Here is a 17,619-nt window from a genome sequence, read left to right as displayed (position 1 = left end):
TTTTGTTTTCGGGAGAATACTTTATGTTATATAATTGTTTAATTGCAAAATGAGTAAAAAAGTGCAAGATATGTCACCATTTAATGACAATACAAAAGGAATATGAATTAATGTTGTAGTTGATTTGGCTTACTATATTTTATTAGGTAACTGAGAAAATTCCTTGAAAAGGCCTTAAAAAAGGAGGACATGCCATTGAAACTGATAACACTTTATGCTGCAGAAATATGTAGTTTGTCAGGAGGTGGAACATTAATGTCATTTTAATAAATAAATAACTGAAATTTAAGCTAACAAGGCCAAGAATAATTAATTATTGAGATAAGTAAATGTACTAATAGCAATTAACACCTCAGAGGATGAATGACTACAATAGTTTTAACCCTTCGTACGCGTTAAGCGGTATATATCGCCGATCGTAATTTCCCCGTAGCGCGCTAAGCGGTATAATTCGCGGTATCTCTAAATTATATTTTTAACAGTTCATTAGCACTGAGAGAAAAAAAATTATGTTTCTGCAAGAAGCGTTATGAATTTGAGACGAGTTTCTTATTTCTAATGCAGTTTTAAGCTTTATCCCCATGCAAGATTGACAAGATGATTATGCGTTACTATTACTATAATTATGTCCACAATGAAAACCATGGACATTGTGCGGACGATGTTGAAAAAAGAGGGACTGTCCGTGTAAACGAAATCGTCATGTAAGCCTGTGAATGACAAGCTCAGTGATGAATTTATTAAAAATATTTCACAATCAGACAAACCAAATTTTGCAGATTGCGATATAGTATTTGATACTGACGTAGATTCTGATGTAATTTGTAGTTCTTATTACTCCATATAAGAGTTTAGATATTTCAGAACTCTAGTCGGATAGTTTTGAGGATCGTTCGTAAGGTTATAGTGAACTCATTCTTTACTATAGTTAGATTGTCAATAGTTTTTTATTCTATCTATACACACATAATTTTTATTAAATTATGTTATAGGTTAAAACCCTTAAACATACATTAACTATGTTTTGTGTAGTAGCTATTGAAAAAAATTCATATTATAAATTTTATGTGTGTCTATTTCAAGATTATCCGTTCTTTCAAGATGTCGGCCATTTATACTATAGCTGGAGTAGTTTATAATTTTCAACACGTTTTCTTTGTACCTAATTATAAGATACTCCAAAATTTTACTTTGAATATTCCTTGTAAAATAATAAATGAATTTTTTTTTTATTTGTCCTGTCTTAAAAATGGTCTCTTACAGGGCTTACCAAGATTGTAATTAAAAGTTATTTTCAAAATATTCATACTACAAACCGATTGTACCACCTTAAACATCATACCTACAATACTAAAAAATTATCCAAAATAATTCTTAGACAAGAATAATTTGTTTTATTGGCGTTATATTAAATTGTGGGGATGTGTATACAGTAATTTACAACTGAATTTGATTTATGCAAGCGCAGGAGTGGTGATGAATTAGGATTCAATCTCATCTAGAAGCCCCACTGTTGAAAGTCACAGTTAATATTGTACATTAATAAATGATATTTCACCATTTCTAAAAGCTTCTTCAGAGAAAATCATTGGTTAGGTACATGAATGATGTGTCAAAGCCAAATCTCAAATCCACTAAATTTTTAAGATTTGGAATTAAGAATCAATCATTCTATGTGATACACATAGATAGGCGTAGAAAATAGGAACTGCAAGCTAAATATTATTTACAAAAATGTGATAAATCAATTTGGATTATCTATCTACATTTTTAAGTACGCAAAATACAACAAAAAGACGTTTTAGCAATTGGTAATTTGCATGCTGCCGATCATATGTCTACAGCAGGCTTGTGGCGATGCACCAAAATAAATGTAGAAAATATGAATGGACACCAAAGTATTATTTAGAAATATAGTCATCTTTTAATTCGGTTATCTGTAATAAGTTTTTCATACAGGAAGTACAAGAACATTTTTTAACATCGGTAATTTGCATACTGCCAATCAATCGATAATGCTGCAACAGAGCTGGTCTGGCCCACAATATAAATTTCTCTTAACTTTAGTTGAATTAACTAAAATTATATATTTCCCTTCCGCCTTCTAAAATATAATATAAGATAACTAAATACTAAATTATTATTTAAGATTATTTCAATGAGAATCTATCTATTGGGTGAAGTGATTAAAAAGTCATAAGTCATATATTTGGCCATTAAATACATATTTGTACAATAGGTTATGTCATACAGATACTACAAATAAACACAATTAACATATACAGATACAACTACCTACAGACTAACTTTGGAAGACTAGACTAGATATATTACTTTTAAAGAACTCATCAATTTTGTAAAAAGGAAACTATAAACATGAGATTCACTAAACTGCGACTATTTACTAAAAAGTAAATAGACACAGCAACTAATATGAAGTAATAGCATTTTATTGAAACAAAGTGAATAAACAACTGCTATCACTAGGTTTATCTACAGGCCATATGGAACGCATGGTAGTTGTTACTGCCCTACCATCAACTACACAATAGTAATCATTCTTTTGTTGACTCTTGACTCTTTCCCTGAGCCACACATTAAGATAAGCGTGTAAGGCTCAATTGCCCCGATTATACGCAATGCTCAAATAACCTTTAGATGACTGTTTAGTCATGAAGCTGAAAGTCCTGATGGTACTCAGGAAAAGAAAGCAATACAGTTTTTTCGTCTTTCATTAAAACTCAAAAATATAAAATGAATCTTGGACTCCACCATAATCAACTGCTGCAACTTTAAATCCTGGATCAGCCATTTCTCATTAAAAAATTACATTTTTTGTGTCAAAGCTTCTTTTTATGTTTTGTCACTTTCAGGCAGAATCTTAACAGTTAAAAGATTGTCACATTCTTCCTCAAATTGTAAAAGTTGTTTGTCAGTAACATTCTTAAACTCAATACGCTTACAACGATACGATGATACTCTACGATACAACTTATCGCTTGCCAATGTTCATGAACCACCCTACTGCCAACTAAACTGAAATGAAGTTTGACCTACACTAGGCCAGAGGCAGATTTTAAAATCTGCCCGCCCATGGGTGTTGCAATAACGCCCCTCCCCCTCCTCACAACTGACTGCTAAATCACTTGCCCTCAGTGATCATGTTACCAATTTTGACAATGTAATAGGCATAAGATACATTATCAAACGCTAAATACTGTTTGGCTGTCTGTATCAACGTTCATGTTGAGGCAAAATAAAGAAAATGGAAATATAAATATATTGCTGAAAAATATTAAACCTTTTATATTGATTAAACTTTTTCAATTATTAAAAAAAATACCCAATACTTAAATGTAACTCATCAAGTGATATGAGATGATTCACATGTACTACAACTCTCAGCAAATGATAGGTCTAAACTAAGTTAAAAAGCTACTACTAATTTCTCTACAGCTATACAAGCTGGTGCTGTAGCGATGTGCCTGAACAATGCATTGCTGTGCCGTTTTTGTGATACTTGAAAAAACTTATGTTATATTTATTGGCAATAAATAAAAGTAATAATTCTGTAAAATAATAAATAATAAAATTTAAAATAACTAAATTCAATGATAAATAAGTTTCCTGAAAATAAATAAATTGTTATATCCTATTCAGTTAAATTTCAAATGAGAATTGAATAAAAACCAAATACATAGTATAAATCTAAATGGAATAATGAATAGAATTTAGCGGTTTCTGTAAATTGATATTAAATAAAACTTAATGTAACCAATTTAATAAATAAAACAATACTACTGAATTATAAATGTCATGTCATTTCTAGCCCAGTGTGCTGAACCATTTTAACAACTGATTTAGTATTCTACGTAAGCTATTAATAGTACTGCTTTAAGAAGAAAACATTAATTATTTTGAATGAAATTGTATTATTACAAAATGTGATCAAAGCAGTTTTCTTCACAACTACTATGATCATTATAGACTGCGCAGTAATGGTGACAGGTTGCGACCAATTGGACTGACATTGTAAATTAGCCCAATTCCCTACACACTATGCATTGTATTATATTGTTCTTAAAGATCATTGTACAAATTTAGTAGAATTCAGAAATTAGTTCTGTGATCGCATAGTGTGTAGGGGATATTTTATAAATAATGGAAATATTGTTTCGATTACCACTTATTAAATATGTCAATCTTGATGATATTTTCATCAAATTAGCATTATATAATCACTAGTATTGATTCGATATATTTTTCCTCGATTGCATGATGTATTATAATGTACAAATAGTCTTTTTTGACCTTTTTATGGAAAGTAAAGTAATTTCAGGCATAATTTGAGTGGATATAAATACTTTTAAAAAAAGCAGATAAATGTTTGGTTATATTAAAATAACTGTTTTTGTAATCTTCAACTATTCTGTAAACTAAATATTGACTTTGAAAATGTTTAAATTGAAATATTCGTGGAAGTTACTAAAACATGTTTTTACCCACATGATAAGATTCTGTTTTCATTCACAAGGTTACAATAGGTAATTTAAAACTATACATTTTTATTAATATATGTTGTTTCCTATGTTCATAATATATTTAGTCATTTGTTATTATCAGTTAACCCCTCATGCCAGTTTGCCTTAGGAGCACAATGGTTTGTATGCTGGTGTCTAGTGTCTATATTATGAATTATTTTGATCCTAAACTGAAATGAAGTACATTGTATTAATATTTACTGCTTTCAATGGAGTTTGTGAATATAATAAATCAATGCTTATCAAATCCGTGCCAAATAGTTCAGTTATGTGTTTTCACAAAAAAAAGAACTGCCAGATGAAATCCACTGTTTCAAAATAACATGGCATGATGGGTTAACGATTTATGTATAGATGTGTGAGTATAGTTTTTTATTTGTTGAGTTGGCTCAAGTTTTCATACATGATAAAAAGTTGTTGAAACAATAGGGACAATTGAATGTTTTAGTTTCTGTATGTTCCATGTGATTTCAATTGAAATTTCACATACTCTAAAGATTGTAGCAGTTCTTGAGACTGATTGATTCCAGATACCTCTTGAGGTCAAGTGGCATAGAGGACTTTTTAAGTCTTAACTTCGCCTATATGATAAATGGGTATGGAAAACTCGCCCAGTTATATTTAATATAATCTAAATAAAAATGTTAAAAAGTTACTTAAAATTTGCAATGCTTCAAAAAAATATATTTATATCCAACAATAGTTTCAAAAATACTTGTAACAGTAGCATTTTACAAGAGTTCATTCTTACTACACCTTCCTTCTAACCACCTTTATATCAAGTCTTGACTCTGACTTGTTATATAACACATTCCATCCAATTTGTCTTGGTTGAGATACTTAATTCTAGCTATTGTTACTTCAATTGATTACAAGCGATATACAAGTTTAGATATACGAGACATATCCAAAAAGTAAGTTTACTGAGGCATGCTGGAAGGATTTTTTCCAACATGTTGGCTAAACTGATTCCTCCCCTCCACGATACCGGTTCAAAGTCAATACGTTGAGAATTGTCGATGTGACAATATGTTTTGGAAACAATGTCAATCTAATCTGTTATGGAAGAGGAAAACTCCAGTTGAGGTTACGAATGAGGCTATTCAGTAGTGTAGCTAACAAGTAAAAAACATCTTTCCAGCCGTGAAATACATTTACTTTCTGGATATGCCTTGTTAATACGATGTGACTGTCACATCTTAAGTGAGAATTGTCTTTGAAGTACCTGCACCACTACTATCATGTATTGTCCTATTTGGAAAATTTATCTCTTATCTAGACTGAGTGAGAAGTGTGAAAATAATGGTCAATACAGTAACTGCAACACTACCACAATGTATTCATCCTCTTTGGGAAAACTTGTCTTTTTTCTAATCTGAGTGAGGAGTGTAAAGAGCTCTGTCTCTGCGATACCTGCAACACTAATACAACCTAGTCGTCCTATTTGGGAACTCATCTTTAATCTAGACTGAGTGAGAGGTGTGAAGTTAACTGGCTGTGCTGTTTCTTTGATTGTACAAACATGTTATACTATTGTGAAAAACTGTTTTTTTTTTTGTATTCACTATGTTTAAAATGTGAAGAGAAATGTTTGCAAGATATCTGCATTACTACAAAAATGTATTGATCTGAGTTAGAAAATCAGATATTTAATTTAGTCTTGAGTGTAAAGTGGGCTATGAAGTTTTTAAAAAAAATTGTTTTAACATGTTACTGTTTTTCAAGTGCAGGTAATAAAATATGAATTATTAAATTAAAACCAAAATATCTTCACTAAGCCACTTCAGTCTTTGATCCATCAAATGGTAAATCAAGGAAATAGAGAACATCTTTTACATTTTAAAGCCTCTGTGAAATAGCACTTCTCAGAAACCACACAAGTAACGAAAAGGAACTTTTTTTTTACTGTTTACTGTAGAAGTAAATTACTGTAAATGAACTTAAATTTTTACAATCATATTTGTAGACCGAACTCTTTTGTACTACTCTCAGACTCTATTCAAAGTCATCAAAATAGCTTGGACTAAATGTTTTTATTGTACTTTCAGTCTATTTTGTTTTTAATGTCTTGGACAAAACATCAAACATATAAATCAAATACAAAAATAAATGTAATAAAAAGTTCAGTACAATTTGTAATTCATGCCCCATCACCTTTGAACAGGATCGTTGTCATTTTAGGATTTTATGTTCAATATTCAAGGAATTGTTATTACTTTTTTGTGTACATACGAAGTTAAGAAAATTATAGAATTTTATTTTATGTATTGGTAAACTGTAAGGAGAACTCGTAAAAGTTAGTAATTTTGTCTACTATCCCTCATTCTTTACTATTGTTTTGCAATAAATTTGCTAGATCGTCTGATTCTTTTCTTAGCGTCTTTCTTATCTGACCAACTTACATTAAAAAACTGAATACTCACACATGAATGTATAGTATAGGGAAGGTTTGGGAGGGAAGGGAACTCTGAAGCTCATTCTCCCTGATGTGCAGCTGCTTGCCCCGCAGGTGAAACCGCAGCCCCAGGCCACGATGCACCCTCATCCTGGACCTCTGTCCCCTCCATCTGGGGCATTCACCTCATCCCCAGCACAGCCTAGCCAACACATTAACTATCAGGTACCAGCTATTCTTTCTTTGTATTAGAGTAATAGTGGGCTCAAAAATATAAAACAAAATAAGTGTGGAAAATAACTTCTCTGCAGTTATACTTTTAGTGTATAGAATGTAGATTATATGAATTCAATAGCCATCTATTTAGTTCTCTCCTCATCAGCATCCTTTTCAATGCCCTTATGGTTGGTGGTTTTGAATTATCTGGTGTTAGAAGCTTTTTTCAAAGTTTGATTTCTATTAAGTATCTGAAAAAAGTTAGTACGAGCGAGTAGTTGCTGGGAAATTGTTGAATTACAGACAGTTTCATAAACTGCTACTAAACCAAACTGCTGCTGGTAACAAAAGTCTGTTAAATTCCTTCCTACAGATTTTTGTTGGGTGGATTTCAGACTGGATTTTAGATACAGTTAGTTTTGTAGAATATGTATTTATAGGAGAATTTTTATAGAATTAATATTCTTGTTTAAACCATATTTAGAAAGATTGAAACATTTGGGATGTATTGGGAATTTGCTTTCATGTAAACGTCAAGGATTAAAAGTAGTGATTAAAATAAGAGTTTATGAAATAAGTAACAAACAACATGGGTCTGTTACACAGACTGGTTTTGGTTAGTCACATAGATTGTTGTTATTTGTTATCTCCTGAAGTATCACACCATTATTTCCTTTATGGTATCAGTTTAACTTGTTAGGAATATATTTTTATATTGCATAAGCTATTTTTAACTTTATTTGTTTACCTTTTCATAAATTATGCCAGAAAACCAGATAAGTTTTTTAGACAACCTGCACAAAAGTATAATAAATTGTCTCATTAAACTAAGAATTCAAGAAAACCCCAATACATTAATGACTTTATTTTAAGGTACTTAATTAAATAAGTGTTTGAATATGTAACAGATTCAGAAAAATTTTAGTTTTTGTTTTGTTTGTTATCTTTAAATTTCATTAGCGAGTTACTTAATTATTTTGGAACTGTCCCAGTTTCACTAAATTCATCACCCCGTTTTTCAGATGCGAGATTCAAAATTTGAACCAAAAGCTTGGATTCACATTCGAGAATCAGATTCACAAAAGGCAGGACACAACCAATCTCTTGTATATACATATCTCTCCAATTGTGATGTTCAACCTACGGGAGCTGATCCTCAACAGTTTCAGCAGTGTCGACCGACCGAACATGACAGTAAAGATGCTATTACTTTAACCCTCTCCTTTCTCTTCTCTTAGCAAGTTTTAGAATGTTATGTTGTTAAATTAAATAGGAAATTCTTGCATTCAATTAACTGAAAGATTACTAAAAACCTTAATATTTTTACTTTCTTTGGAAAAAATTGTCGGTTTTTGTACAGATTCAATACAGAGCATCAATATTGTAATAAACAAAAATTAATATGAAGAACATTTTTATTCTTTCCATACATCAGAATTAATTTTGTTTATAAGGCTCACAGAATAGCTTATACTTTTTTAATTTATCCGTTTTTTTATAAAATTTATAAATACAGTTCAGATTCAGATGGGAGAGAAAGATACAGTACTTAATTTGATGTAGAGTACACAAGGCTTCTTGTATAAAATGTTGTCTTATTTCTCATCAAGGTGTAATGTTGATTATAATTAGAAGAGGAATCAATATTGTGTATAATCTTGTTATTAGACATATACAAAGCTATATTAAAAGAATTACAATATAATTGATGAAACTTCTGTTCATGATGGACAAGAAAGGCAATTAAATAGTTACCAAAGAGTATAATGACTGTGTAATGAACTTAACTTATTATGTAATCTCCATAACAGTCTATGTTACAAAGATGAAAAAGGTCTTACGAGGCAATGTTCAAAATCTCAACATTTAATCTGGAAAAGACATTTCTTAGATACTTCCACAATAAATTTATTAAACATTTTTTATTTTTTTTTAATTTTTATTTGTTTTTAATAAATTTATTGTGGAAGTATCTAAGAATTGTCTTTTCCATTAAAACCCACCTACTTCCACCAAGGATACAAAGCAGAAAATTTAATCTGGAAACCAACACATTAAAGTTGATGTCTGAACCACAATGTTAGCAGAGAAGATAGGCTTCTGCTTATCCTTCCAAGGGTTCAACTATTTTTTATTGTTGTTGGTTCACTCATGTATACATAATTTAATATGTTCTTTTGAGAACCATATCCTTGAAACTGCGATGCTTGTTGACACATTAGTTGTTTGCTGATTAATTCGGTTCCTAGCCTTGCCATAAACATTGGTTGACCCCAATGTTATTATGCGGGATTTTACTATACTTTTACATCCTAAAATAATTTAATTACATTTCATTCTATGAAAAAAAAACCCTTATTCAGGGTACAATCAAGGCAGCAAATGTTTATTATAACTTTTAATATATAATAGTTTAACTTATAGTTTTCGTATATGTAATAATAATATTATGTAATATTTTTTTAATTACATAAATCTTATAAATAAAAATGAATTGGCAAATTTGTTGCTAAGCACTAATCTTTTGATAGCCTGGCTATAATTAGGCTAATTGTTATTTTTTTAATATTCGTTGAAGTCTGAGGAAGGTTTATATAAAAAAAGATCAGAAATGGTTTCCAGAATAATTTAGAATTTGGAAAAAATAATCAAAATACTATTGTTTCATATCCTAATTTAACCATCACTGAACAGCTGTTGACACTATCAGCTAAAGTTATTTGGTCAAAAGCTGAAGTATTTTTTACGTTTAAATTTTAGAAAATATTAAGTATACAATGCTTGATCATTAGTTTAATGCACACACCAAAGAACAATTTACTTTATAATTATTACACCAGATAGCGCCAGTGACAAATTAAAAAAACATTGAGAGTACTCTGAAACTGGTTGCTTCTGTGAAATTGTGAACACGGGAACGAGCACTATGCCTCAACGAGCTATTCTTTCCCAGGCTATCGTCTGAAAAACAGTCAGATTTCTATAATGCAAAACCTATTATAAACGATTATTTTGAAATGTTGCTTGAACTTTGTAGGGATTTTTCGCTTTTTCCTGGGATGATTTTTGAAAACTTGGTATGCTTTTCAGTCCTACATATGTGTGTATATTTTCTACATCGCCACAACAAAGCAAATTCTACAATGGCACTAGAAATATCTTGGACCAAAAGTAGGTTTCCGATATCTAACCATGTATTTGTTTTCTTGGTTAGGGCAATTAGGCAAACTCAGTTGTGGTATTTGAAATTAATTAATTCAAACCAGAAATGCTCCTTTACACCCAAAACCTGATATAAGAGTTGAGTCAAAATTTCCCTTAACATGATCATCTTAACCATGAACACTGAAATAATATGTACCTGATGTATGCCTACTTATGTATGAAAAAAATTTGTAGCAAAACGCAAAATTTTAGCCTTTCTCTGTTAAAAATTTTAGCAAAACGATTTAATAAAAAAAACCGTTACAGCTTAAAGTATAAACAACATATTGATATAAATAGATAAAACATGAATGCACACTAGTTGGTTGAAAACACAATATTTAATGAATATTACACTGTTAAAAAGAAACACATTGTATTAACTACAGTGGATACACCTAGCTCAGAGTACTATCCCAGTTATCCTCCTGTCAGCATGGGTCTAGTGCCCAAAATGAAATGAAAATTAGAAGAATATACCTTGGCACTCAACCACTAAAACAGAATTTATAGTTACCTTTAGAACCAGCGATCACTAAATATCCATCGGAAAGGTGTTCCCTAGAAATCCAGCTGTATGTGAGTGCTTGCTTTCATGTTTCTTATAATTATCTAATTGCGTAAATGTTCATTGATCACTTTTAAACTCGCATAGTTTCTAAGATAAAGAACTAATTCTAGTGAACTAAATTGTAATGATAGCGATAGTAACAGATACATTTAAAATATTGTATAACAGCATTAGAAACTCTCAGTAATATTGTAAGCAGCGAAGGCTATAATACTAGGTATAACACTGCTGAATTAGAAAGGAAAACACTGTAAATTGATTGAAACTACTTAAAATACAGTATTTTTATTACATGTTGTAAATGATCACAACTCATAAGATTTAAGTGAAAGTATATTGTCATTCAGTCTCCTAGTATAAATCTACTGTCAACACTATATTATAAAAGGATCATTAGTCTAGGTCTGGACCACACTACCAGCTTATGTGTAACAATTGTGAAAGTAAATAAGTGATGAAGTAAAAAGTAACAAGGTTTGCAGAAAGTTTATCGTCACTTAATCTCCTGGTATAAATCTACTGTCAACACTATATCGTAAAGGGTTCATTAGTGTGCGAGACTATATTAGTGGTGTAACAAATCATAATTTTCTTCAAAATATAATCGTGTAGTGTTGCATGAGAAAATGAAAATATTATAAATATCTAGATAAATTTACATTTTTAACGGGCTTGGTTGATTGCTATTGTGACTTACGTAAGAAACCTATTGATTACATTAGTTTGAAGATAGTTTATTTAATGGTTGAAACTTTAAGCAAATTGTCTATTCTTCTCTGCTCACACATCTTTCGTAACATAAATTGATCTTTTGTTGATATCACCAAGTTATTTTTTCATATAGTTAAAAATCTTAAAAAGCTGCATTGAAAGGGCTTTAGGTTTTCCCTATAAGAACAATGTTAAACCTTATGCTTTTTTATGTGCTTCTTTTTGGTTGTAGTGTTATTGAATGTGTTTCATTTTAAAGATATTCAAAATCCTGTTTGTAAATTGTATATTTTTTGAAGTACTAAAAAGGTTCTTAAATTACAGAAGTATTAAGAAACAAAAATCATTTGGTCAGTGTGGTAATTATATTTAAAAAAAGACATTCTTCAGAATTCTACAATTAAAAATAAGGTTGTATTTTTTATGAGATTTTATTTTATTTTTCTTATTGGGCTGAAATGAAGATGACTGCCAGTACAGAGCTGGTTGTAAGGCAAGAGGATATTGGCAAAATATTTTATCCTAACTTCCTGCATTGTATAGTATGTTTTTCAATGACATTTTCAGCCACTAAAATTTTCCTAATTCAAATGTAAAGTTTAGGGATGGGTTGATTCTGAACTCAATATCTTGATACTTAGAGGTATTAAGGTGTCAACGATTCTTGATACCACGGCTTAGAATGGAAAACATTAACACATTGGGGAACTTGTCCGAGCGTCACTCGTTGCAGCCGAGTGGGACTGAATAATCTTGCCCGAGCGGCACTCATGCTCTTTTTAGACACGTATTTGTTTTTTTCCGTTAGATCGCAGTTTTGTACTCTCGTGCATCCTTATAAGCAATTATTCCGTTTCGATTTGTTATGTTTACACACTGGAACTACAACTAATAGCTTGTTTTGTTATTGTTTACATTTTGCCATATGCTCAATTTTCGTCACTTCAATGTTTTGTTTACATTCTATGTATTGTGTTCTAAGTGTTTGGTGTTTACATTTTTATAGTTGTTTATTGTTGTCCTTCTGCTACATCATGGAACAAGACAAATTGCGTACTTCAGAAGTAACAGATACTTGGCCAGTGTCATTGAGATATCAAAGATACTCAAAGACTGACACAAAAGTGAATTATAAAAAGTAAATGAATGGTCTTGTTTATAATAAATTTAAATAGTTTATTTTAATTAGCATTTTAATAATATCAATTGAATGTAACAAAAAGTTTTTTCTCATCTCCCAGACAACTATTTCAGGAGCTCGTCATAAAATCATCAAAAAGTGAAAAATTGTAAATTAATTTTGATTGTTTTGTTATTATGCTAATTAAATAATCCAATAAAAACTGGTTTTCCATGTAAAAAGCATTGTGTTGTTTTGAATAAAAAAATTATTGAAACAGATAAAAAAGGTAACAGAAAATTAACAGTTGCTTTTTATTTTTTGTTTTTCTTAATAAAGAATGTTTTAAATACGTACTACAAAAATTTAATAAAACATAATTTGGAGAAAGAAACAAACACTATTGTAGAGCAGCCAAATAGACTAAAATGTCTTGAAAAATTGACTAATTTATCTGTATCCAAACTCTTTATATTAATATTTTAGTACACACATGTATTTTTGCCAAAATCAATTCATACATCAGTCCTAGAGAGGCTAGGTTAATTGCTTCCTCAATGGGTTCAGTTCATGAGTTATTAATATAAAAAACAGCATTTTATTTTTATGGAAAATTGTTATTTATTAAAAGTATTGTTAATTGTATTATAAAAATGTTCTTATATATAAAACACATACTAAAGATTTGTGTAGTAATTTAAGTATATGATCTTATAGGTTACAGTACTAAGTCATAGCATGTAGAGGCAAGTCTGAGTAAAGAATATTAATAATAAATGTACGACCTGTTTTACTAAATTATTACATCATTTGCAATAGTGTCTTGAGGAGTTTTGCTAGCATATTTGAAGTGATCAAAGTTTTTGTCTCTCTACAAAAGCATACATTTTATCCCATATTTTGTTGGGTATGTATTAACGAAATGAGGACTGCTTCCATTATTTCATTTCCTCAATGGTTGCAAATTCCCCAAAATAGTAGCTTTCCTTACACAGACTGATAAACTATTCAAATATTTCACGGATTGGTGCAGGATTGTCTAATCCCTTTGTTCTCGGGTAGATTTCTCACCAAACCGTATTTCACACACAAGGGTTTTGAACAAACCGCCTTTGTGACAGTTGCACCGAATATCTTGGGAGCAGTACCATCAGTGGCCCAAAGTTCTTTAGTGTGCAAGTGGCTTGCCTTTTTCACTCCTGTTTTGTACCACAGTCCTAAGAATCCATTAATCTCAAAGGCTGTATCCTTGAAGGTGTTGGTCCATACAGTGAACAATGTCTGATATCGCTATCAAAGTAAAATCTGCCAACAATCAACTACTGTTTTGTCATCCTTGAATTCTTGAACGACGCTTGGGAATTTATTTTTAGGTCATGCTATTAGACACAAACTAACATTTTATGATTCGCACGACTTCCCCATCCGACTTCCCCATCCCCTCACGCCATACATCACCAAGCCTACACTCGTTTTGTATAAAAACCTTGCTAAATATACTTTAGTAAGCATTATTAGATGCTCAATTTCAACAGATGGATTAATGTTTCTTTAAACTGTAAAAGAGGGCCTTATCAGTGGAAGCACTACTATACATTTACAGTCTTCTAGTTTTATCATTTTTAAATATTCACTAAACAAGGCAGTTACTCTACATCCTACTAACTTAACATGCCATTTTTGCTCTATGTTTCTTTTTTATGTACCCTGTATTGTAAGTGTACCATATTAATTTTAAAGTTGTATTACCTTTCATTTGATAAATTTATCTTGTGATACATTATCAATATAGATCATATATAACTAACTATTATATTTTTAATTTAGAGGCCTGGCTTATAGCTATAACTAGAAATTAAATATTTTATATTACTCAACTTTTAATAAAATACACTCAGAAATTTATGGAAAGAACAAAATGAAGTCTGCTACATTAAAATTGGATTCTCTTACTGTAAATTTGAATAAACTTAATGTAGGTTACTAAAATAACAAATAATAAGGTTTTCTTTTGTATTATGTTTCCTATGCTCACAATCACTTAATACAATTTGTGACAAATTGTGTAGGGTATTGATTGGTTTGTAAAATATCTACTCAGTTTTTTTAAAATTTTGCCAGCAATGTGACAGAAATAATTGTGATAAGGAACAATAATTGGAAAGGAAAGTAAAATATAATAAGAAGATGGTTGGTAGCCACATTACTACTGACCCTTTGTAGTTCACCTAACTCCCACACACAATCTAAGGTTCAGTGTCCACTCATCACATTATATCCACATGTCTCTTTCATCTTATTGTGTGTATGGATGAAGATCTTAACATGAAAGAGCTGAACATAATCCTGACCTGAGTTTCCTCCCAGGCAGTTGAAGTAATGAAATTCACATTCTTCCTCAGTACAAAAAATGTTTGTCAAATTATTAAATGCTCTGGCCCACCACTGCTCCCGCAGGTACCTAGTACATAGCTGTTTTCAAAATCGTTCTAAACCCAAACTATTCACCTTTCGACCGATTCAGAACAGGACCAGGGACTGATAACTTATACCACTTGTTTCTTTAGTCTATTACAGGGTAATTCAGTTTTATGTTAAAGAAGTAAGTGCTAACATAATATTGAAACGCCCTGTGTTATTAAATTTCAGAGATTATGTAAAGATTATTTTTCCCCATGATGGTTTTTTTATAATAGCGTTATTTGTCCAATTCTTGATAAATTGTCTACAAAAATGTTTCATTTAAGCAATTTAATTGTATATTCCTGACCCCAAATGTTGTTCTTTTAAGTGGCAAGCAAATAAGAATCCACAATCAACTTTAAAGTGTTTACAATATAAGAGTGATTTGTTTGTTTCAGTCTCCAGCTCAGTATGGTGGAATACCAGCAATACCCTCACCACCGACAGTGTTCACTCCTCAGGCTGAACTATATCCCACATTCCAGTTAAACAACCCTCAGGTTTGTGATATTAAACACAATATAAATAAATACAAAAAATCCAATATTGATCAAATTTAAAAATGAAGAGAGTAATTAATTGTGAATGGCTTAACCACCACAGATGTTTAGTTAATTCAGAAAATCTATGGTTTTTTCCTTCTTAAATTGTGATAAGGTAAGTTTGTGGACACGTATAATTCAAAAAGAAAATGTGTTTCAGAAAATTGATTAATGTTATTATGTTATTTTTTTCAATATTGTTATTATTTTTATCCTACATAGTGAGTTACAAATTTCTAACTTATATATATATATATATATATATATATATATATATATATATATAAAAATGAGAGACCATACTTAAAAACTGACATGAATTAAAATGATAAAAACATAAAATACAAAGTTCCTGGGAAAAAAAACAAATCTGTAACTTGTAACGAGATAAAGTCAAGAAGTTCCTGGAGTTCTTTTATATATAGTGTTGAAAACTTACAAATCTATTTCTCAAAATACTCTCCTCCTGCAACAACACATTTATACCAGCGTTAATACAGCTGTTTAAAACACTTTTGGAAATCATTATTTGAAAGTTCTTTAATTGTATTTGTACAATTTTCTTGACAGCATCTACATCTGCAAATTGTTCTCCCTTCAATGATATTTTCAACCTCGGGAACACAAAGAAATCGGCTGTCGCTTGATCCATTTATATTGCTGGGCCTTCTAAACAATTTTGTTTATGTTTTATTTAGTTAAATTAAAAATTATAAGTAATATTCTTATTTTTTTAAGGACTTAAAATAGAATACCATTTAATAAAGTAAGATCAATTTAGTAAAGAACTATTTTTGTTATAATTATTTTCCTAAATATGATGATTCTTATAAATCTTTTTTGCATATTGAATGAGATTGTGTTCTAAAATAAACTGGGCAATCCAGATATTATAACAATAAAAAGGTTGCTTTCAAAATTCATGTAAAAATGTTTGTTGTTTCTTTACATAGATCAAAATTGTTTGATCACTGTATATTTAATTCCTTTAAAATTAGATCATATTCTACCCTGCTTTTATTACTTAAAATTTTGCAACATCTCATATTTGGTCCTGGCCCTGAAAGGGTTAAAGGTCAGAGTTCCCTGTTTATAACCATAGATTATAATCAATGTCTAACCAAGTCTAACTTTGTTATAAAGGAAAGTTTACAAAATAAAACACATTTATTTGTCAAAACAGCTAGGTTTTAACAGAAACCTTGTGTGACTTGTTCACCAACCATAACAATCATTTTGCAGCTAAACAATATTATTTTCATACTTTAGTAATGTATAAAACAAATTATGAGAAGTTTTTTAGTTGAGTAACTTTCTATTTTAAAATGGATTTATAACAATTAAAAACTGGATTACAGTAATATACATTACCTAGATAACTTAGGGTAACCGAATCTTAGATAATTATGTCCCTAGTGTATCTCTTAAGAATCTGTTTAGTTTATGATTACAGGATATGCTTTTATTTTAATGAATAATTTTCAGGTGATAGGGAATCAAGGGCGTTCTCAGTTCTCACAGTTTGCCTCTCCATATCTATCGCAAGGCCTAGGTCAAACATCAGGGTTCAGCCAGCAGTCTATGTACCTGCACCAGACAGCTCCACCGCCACCTAGTGCAGCACCACCTGATATTTTTCAGACACAGCTCTCTCAATACCGCATCCAGGTCAGTATCATTATTTATTGTATTGTGTTTTCAAAGCTGTAACTTACTTTGGTGGGTCAAAGCCTCTGTTTTAGTTTCTGGGAGGCGGTGCATAACTGAAATGAAAGCGTTAAAACATATTTGTGACGCGAAAGCATTTTCTGTTTTTTTGACAGGCTTTGCACAAAGCAATTATAAACATAGAAGGA

General features: G+C 30.5%; 1 protein-coding gene across 22 annotated transcripts in view; it reads left to right on the top strand.

Moving 5' to 3' along the window:
• The window catches only part of LOC124360638 (protein PRRC2C), a 158,080-nt gene that overhangs the window by 119,005 nt on the left and 21,456 nt on the right, over positions 1 to 17,619 (top strand). For 16 of the 22 annotated variants that reach the window (XM_046814423.1, XM_046814424.1, XM_046814434.1 and 13 more), the window contains 3 exons: positions 6,979 to 7,161; positions 15,620 to 15,721; positions 17,249 to 17,431. In XM_046814423.1, coding sequence (XP_046670379.1) covers positions 6,979 to 7,161; positions 15,620 to 15,721; positions 17,249 to 17,431 — 468 coding nt within the window. Of the gene's footprint in view, positions 1 to 6,978; positions 7,162 to 8,174; positions 8,347 to 15,619; positions 15,722 to 17,248; positions 17,432 to 17,619 lie in introns of those variants that run through there. The other 6 variants (XM_046814445.1, XM_046814444.1, XM_046814443.1 and 3 more) reach the window with 6 other exon arrangements.

This window comes from Homalodisca vitripennis, chromosome 4 (genome assembly GCF_021130785.1).
Source record: "Homalodisca vitripennis isolate AUS2020 chromosome 4, UT_GWSS_2.1, whole genome shotgun sequence".
Lineage (NCBI taxonomy): Eukaryota > Metazoa > Arthropoda > Insecta > Hemiptera > Cicadellidae > Homalodisca > Homalodisca vitripennis.
Note: the sequence above shows the minus strand (reverse complement) of the source record. Positions and strands in the feature narration are given on the sequence as shown.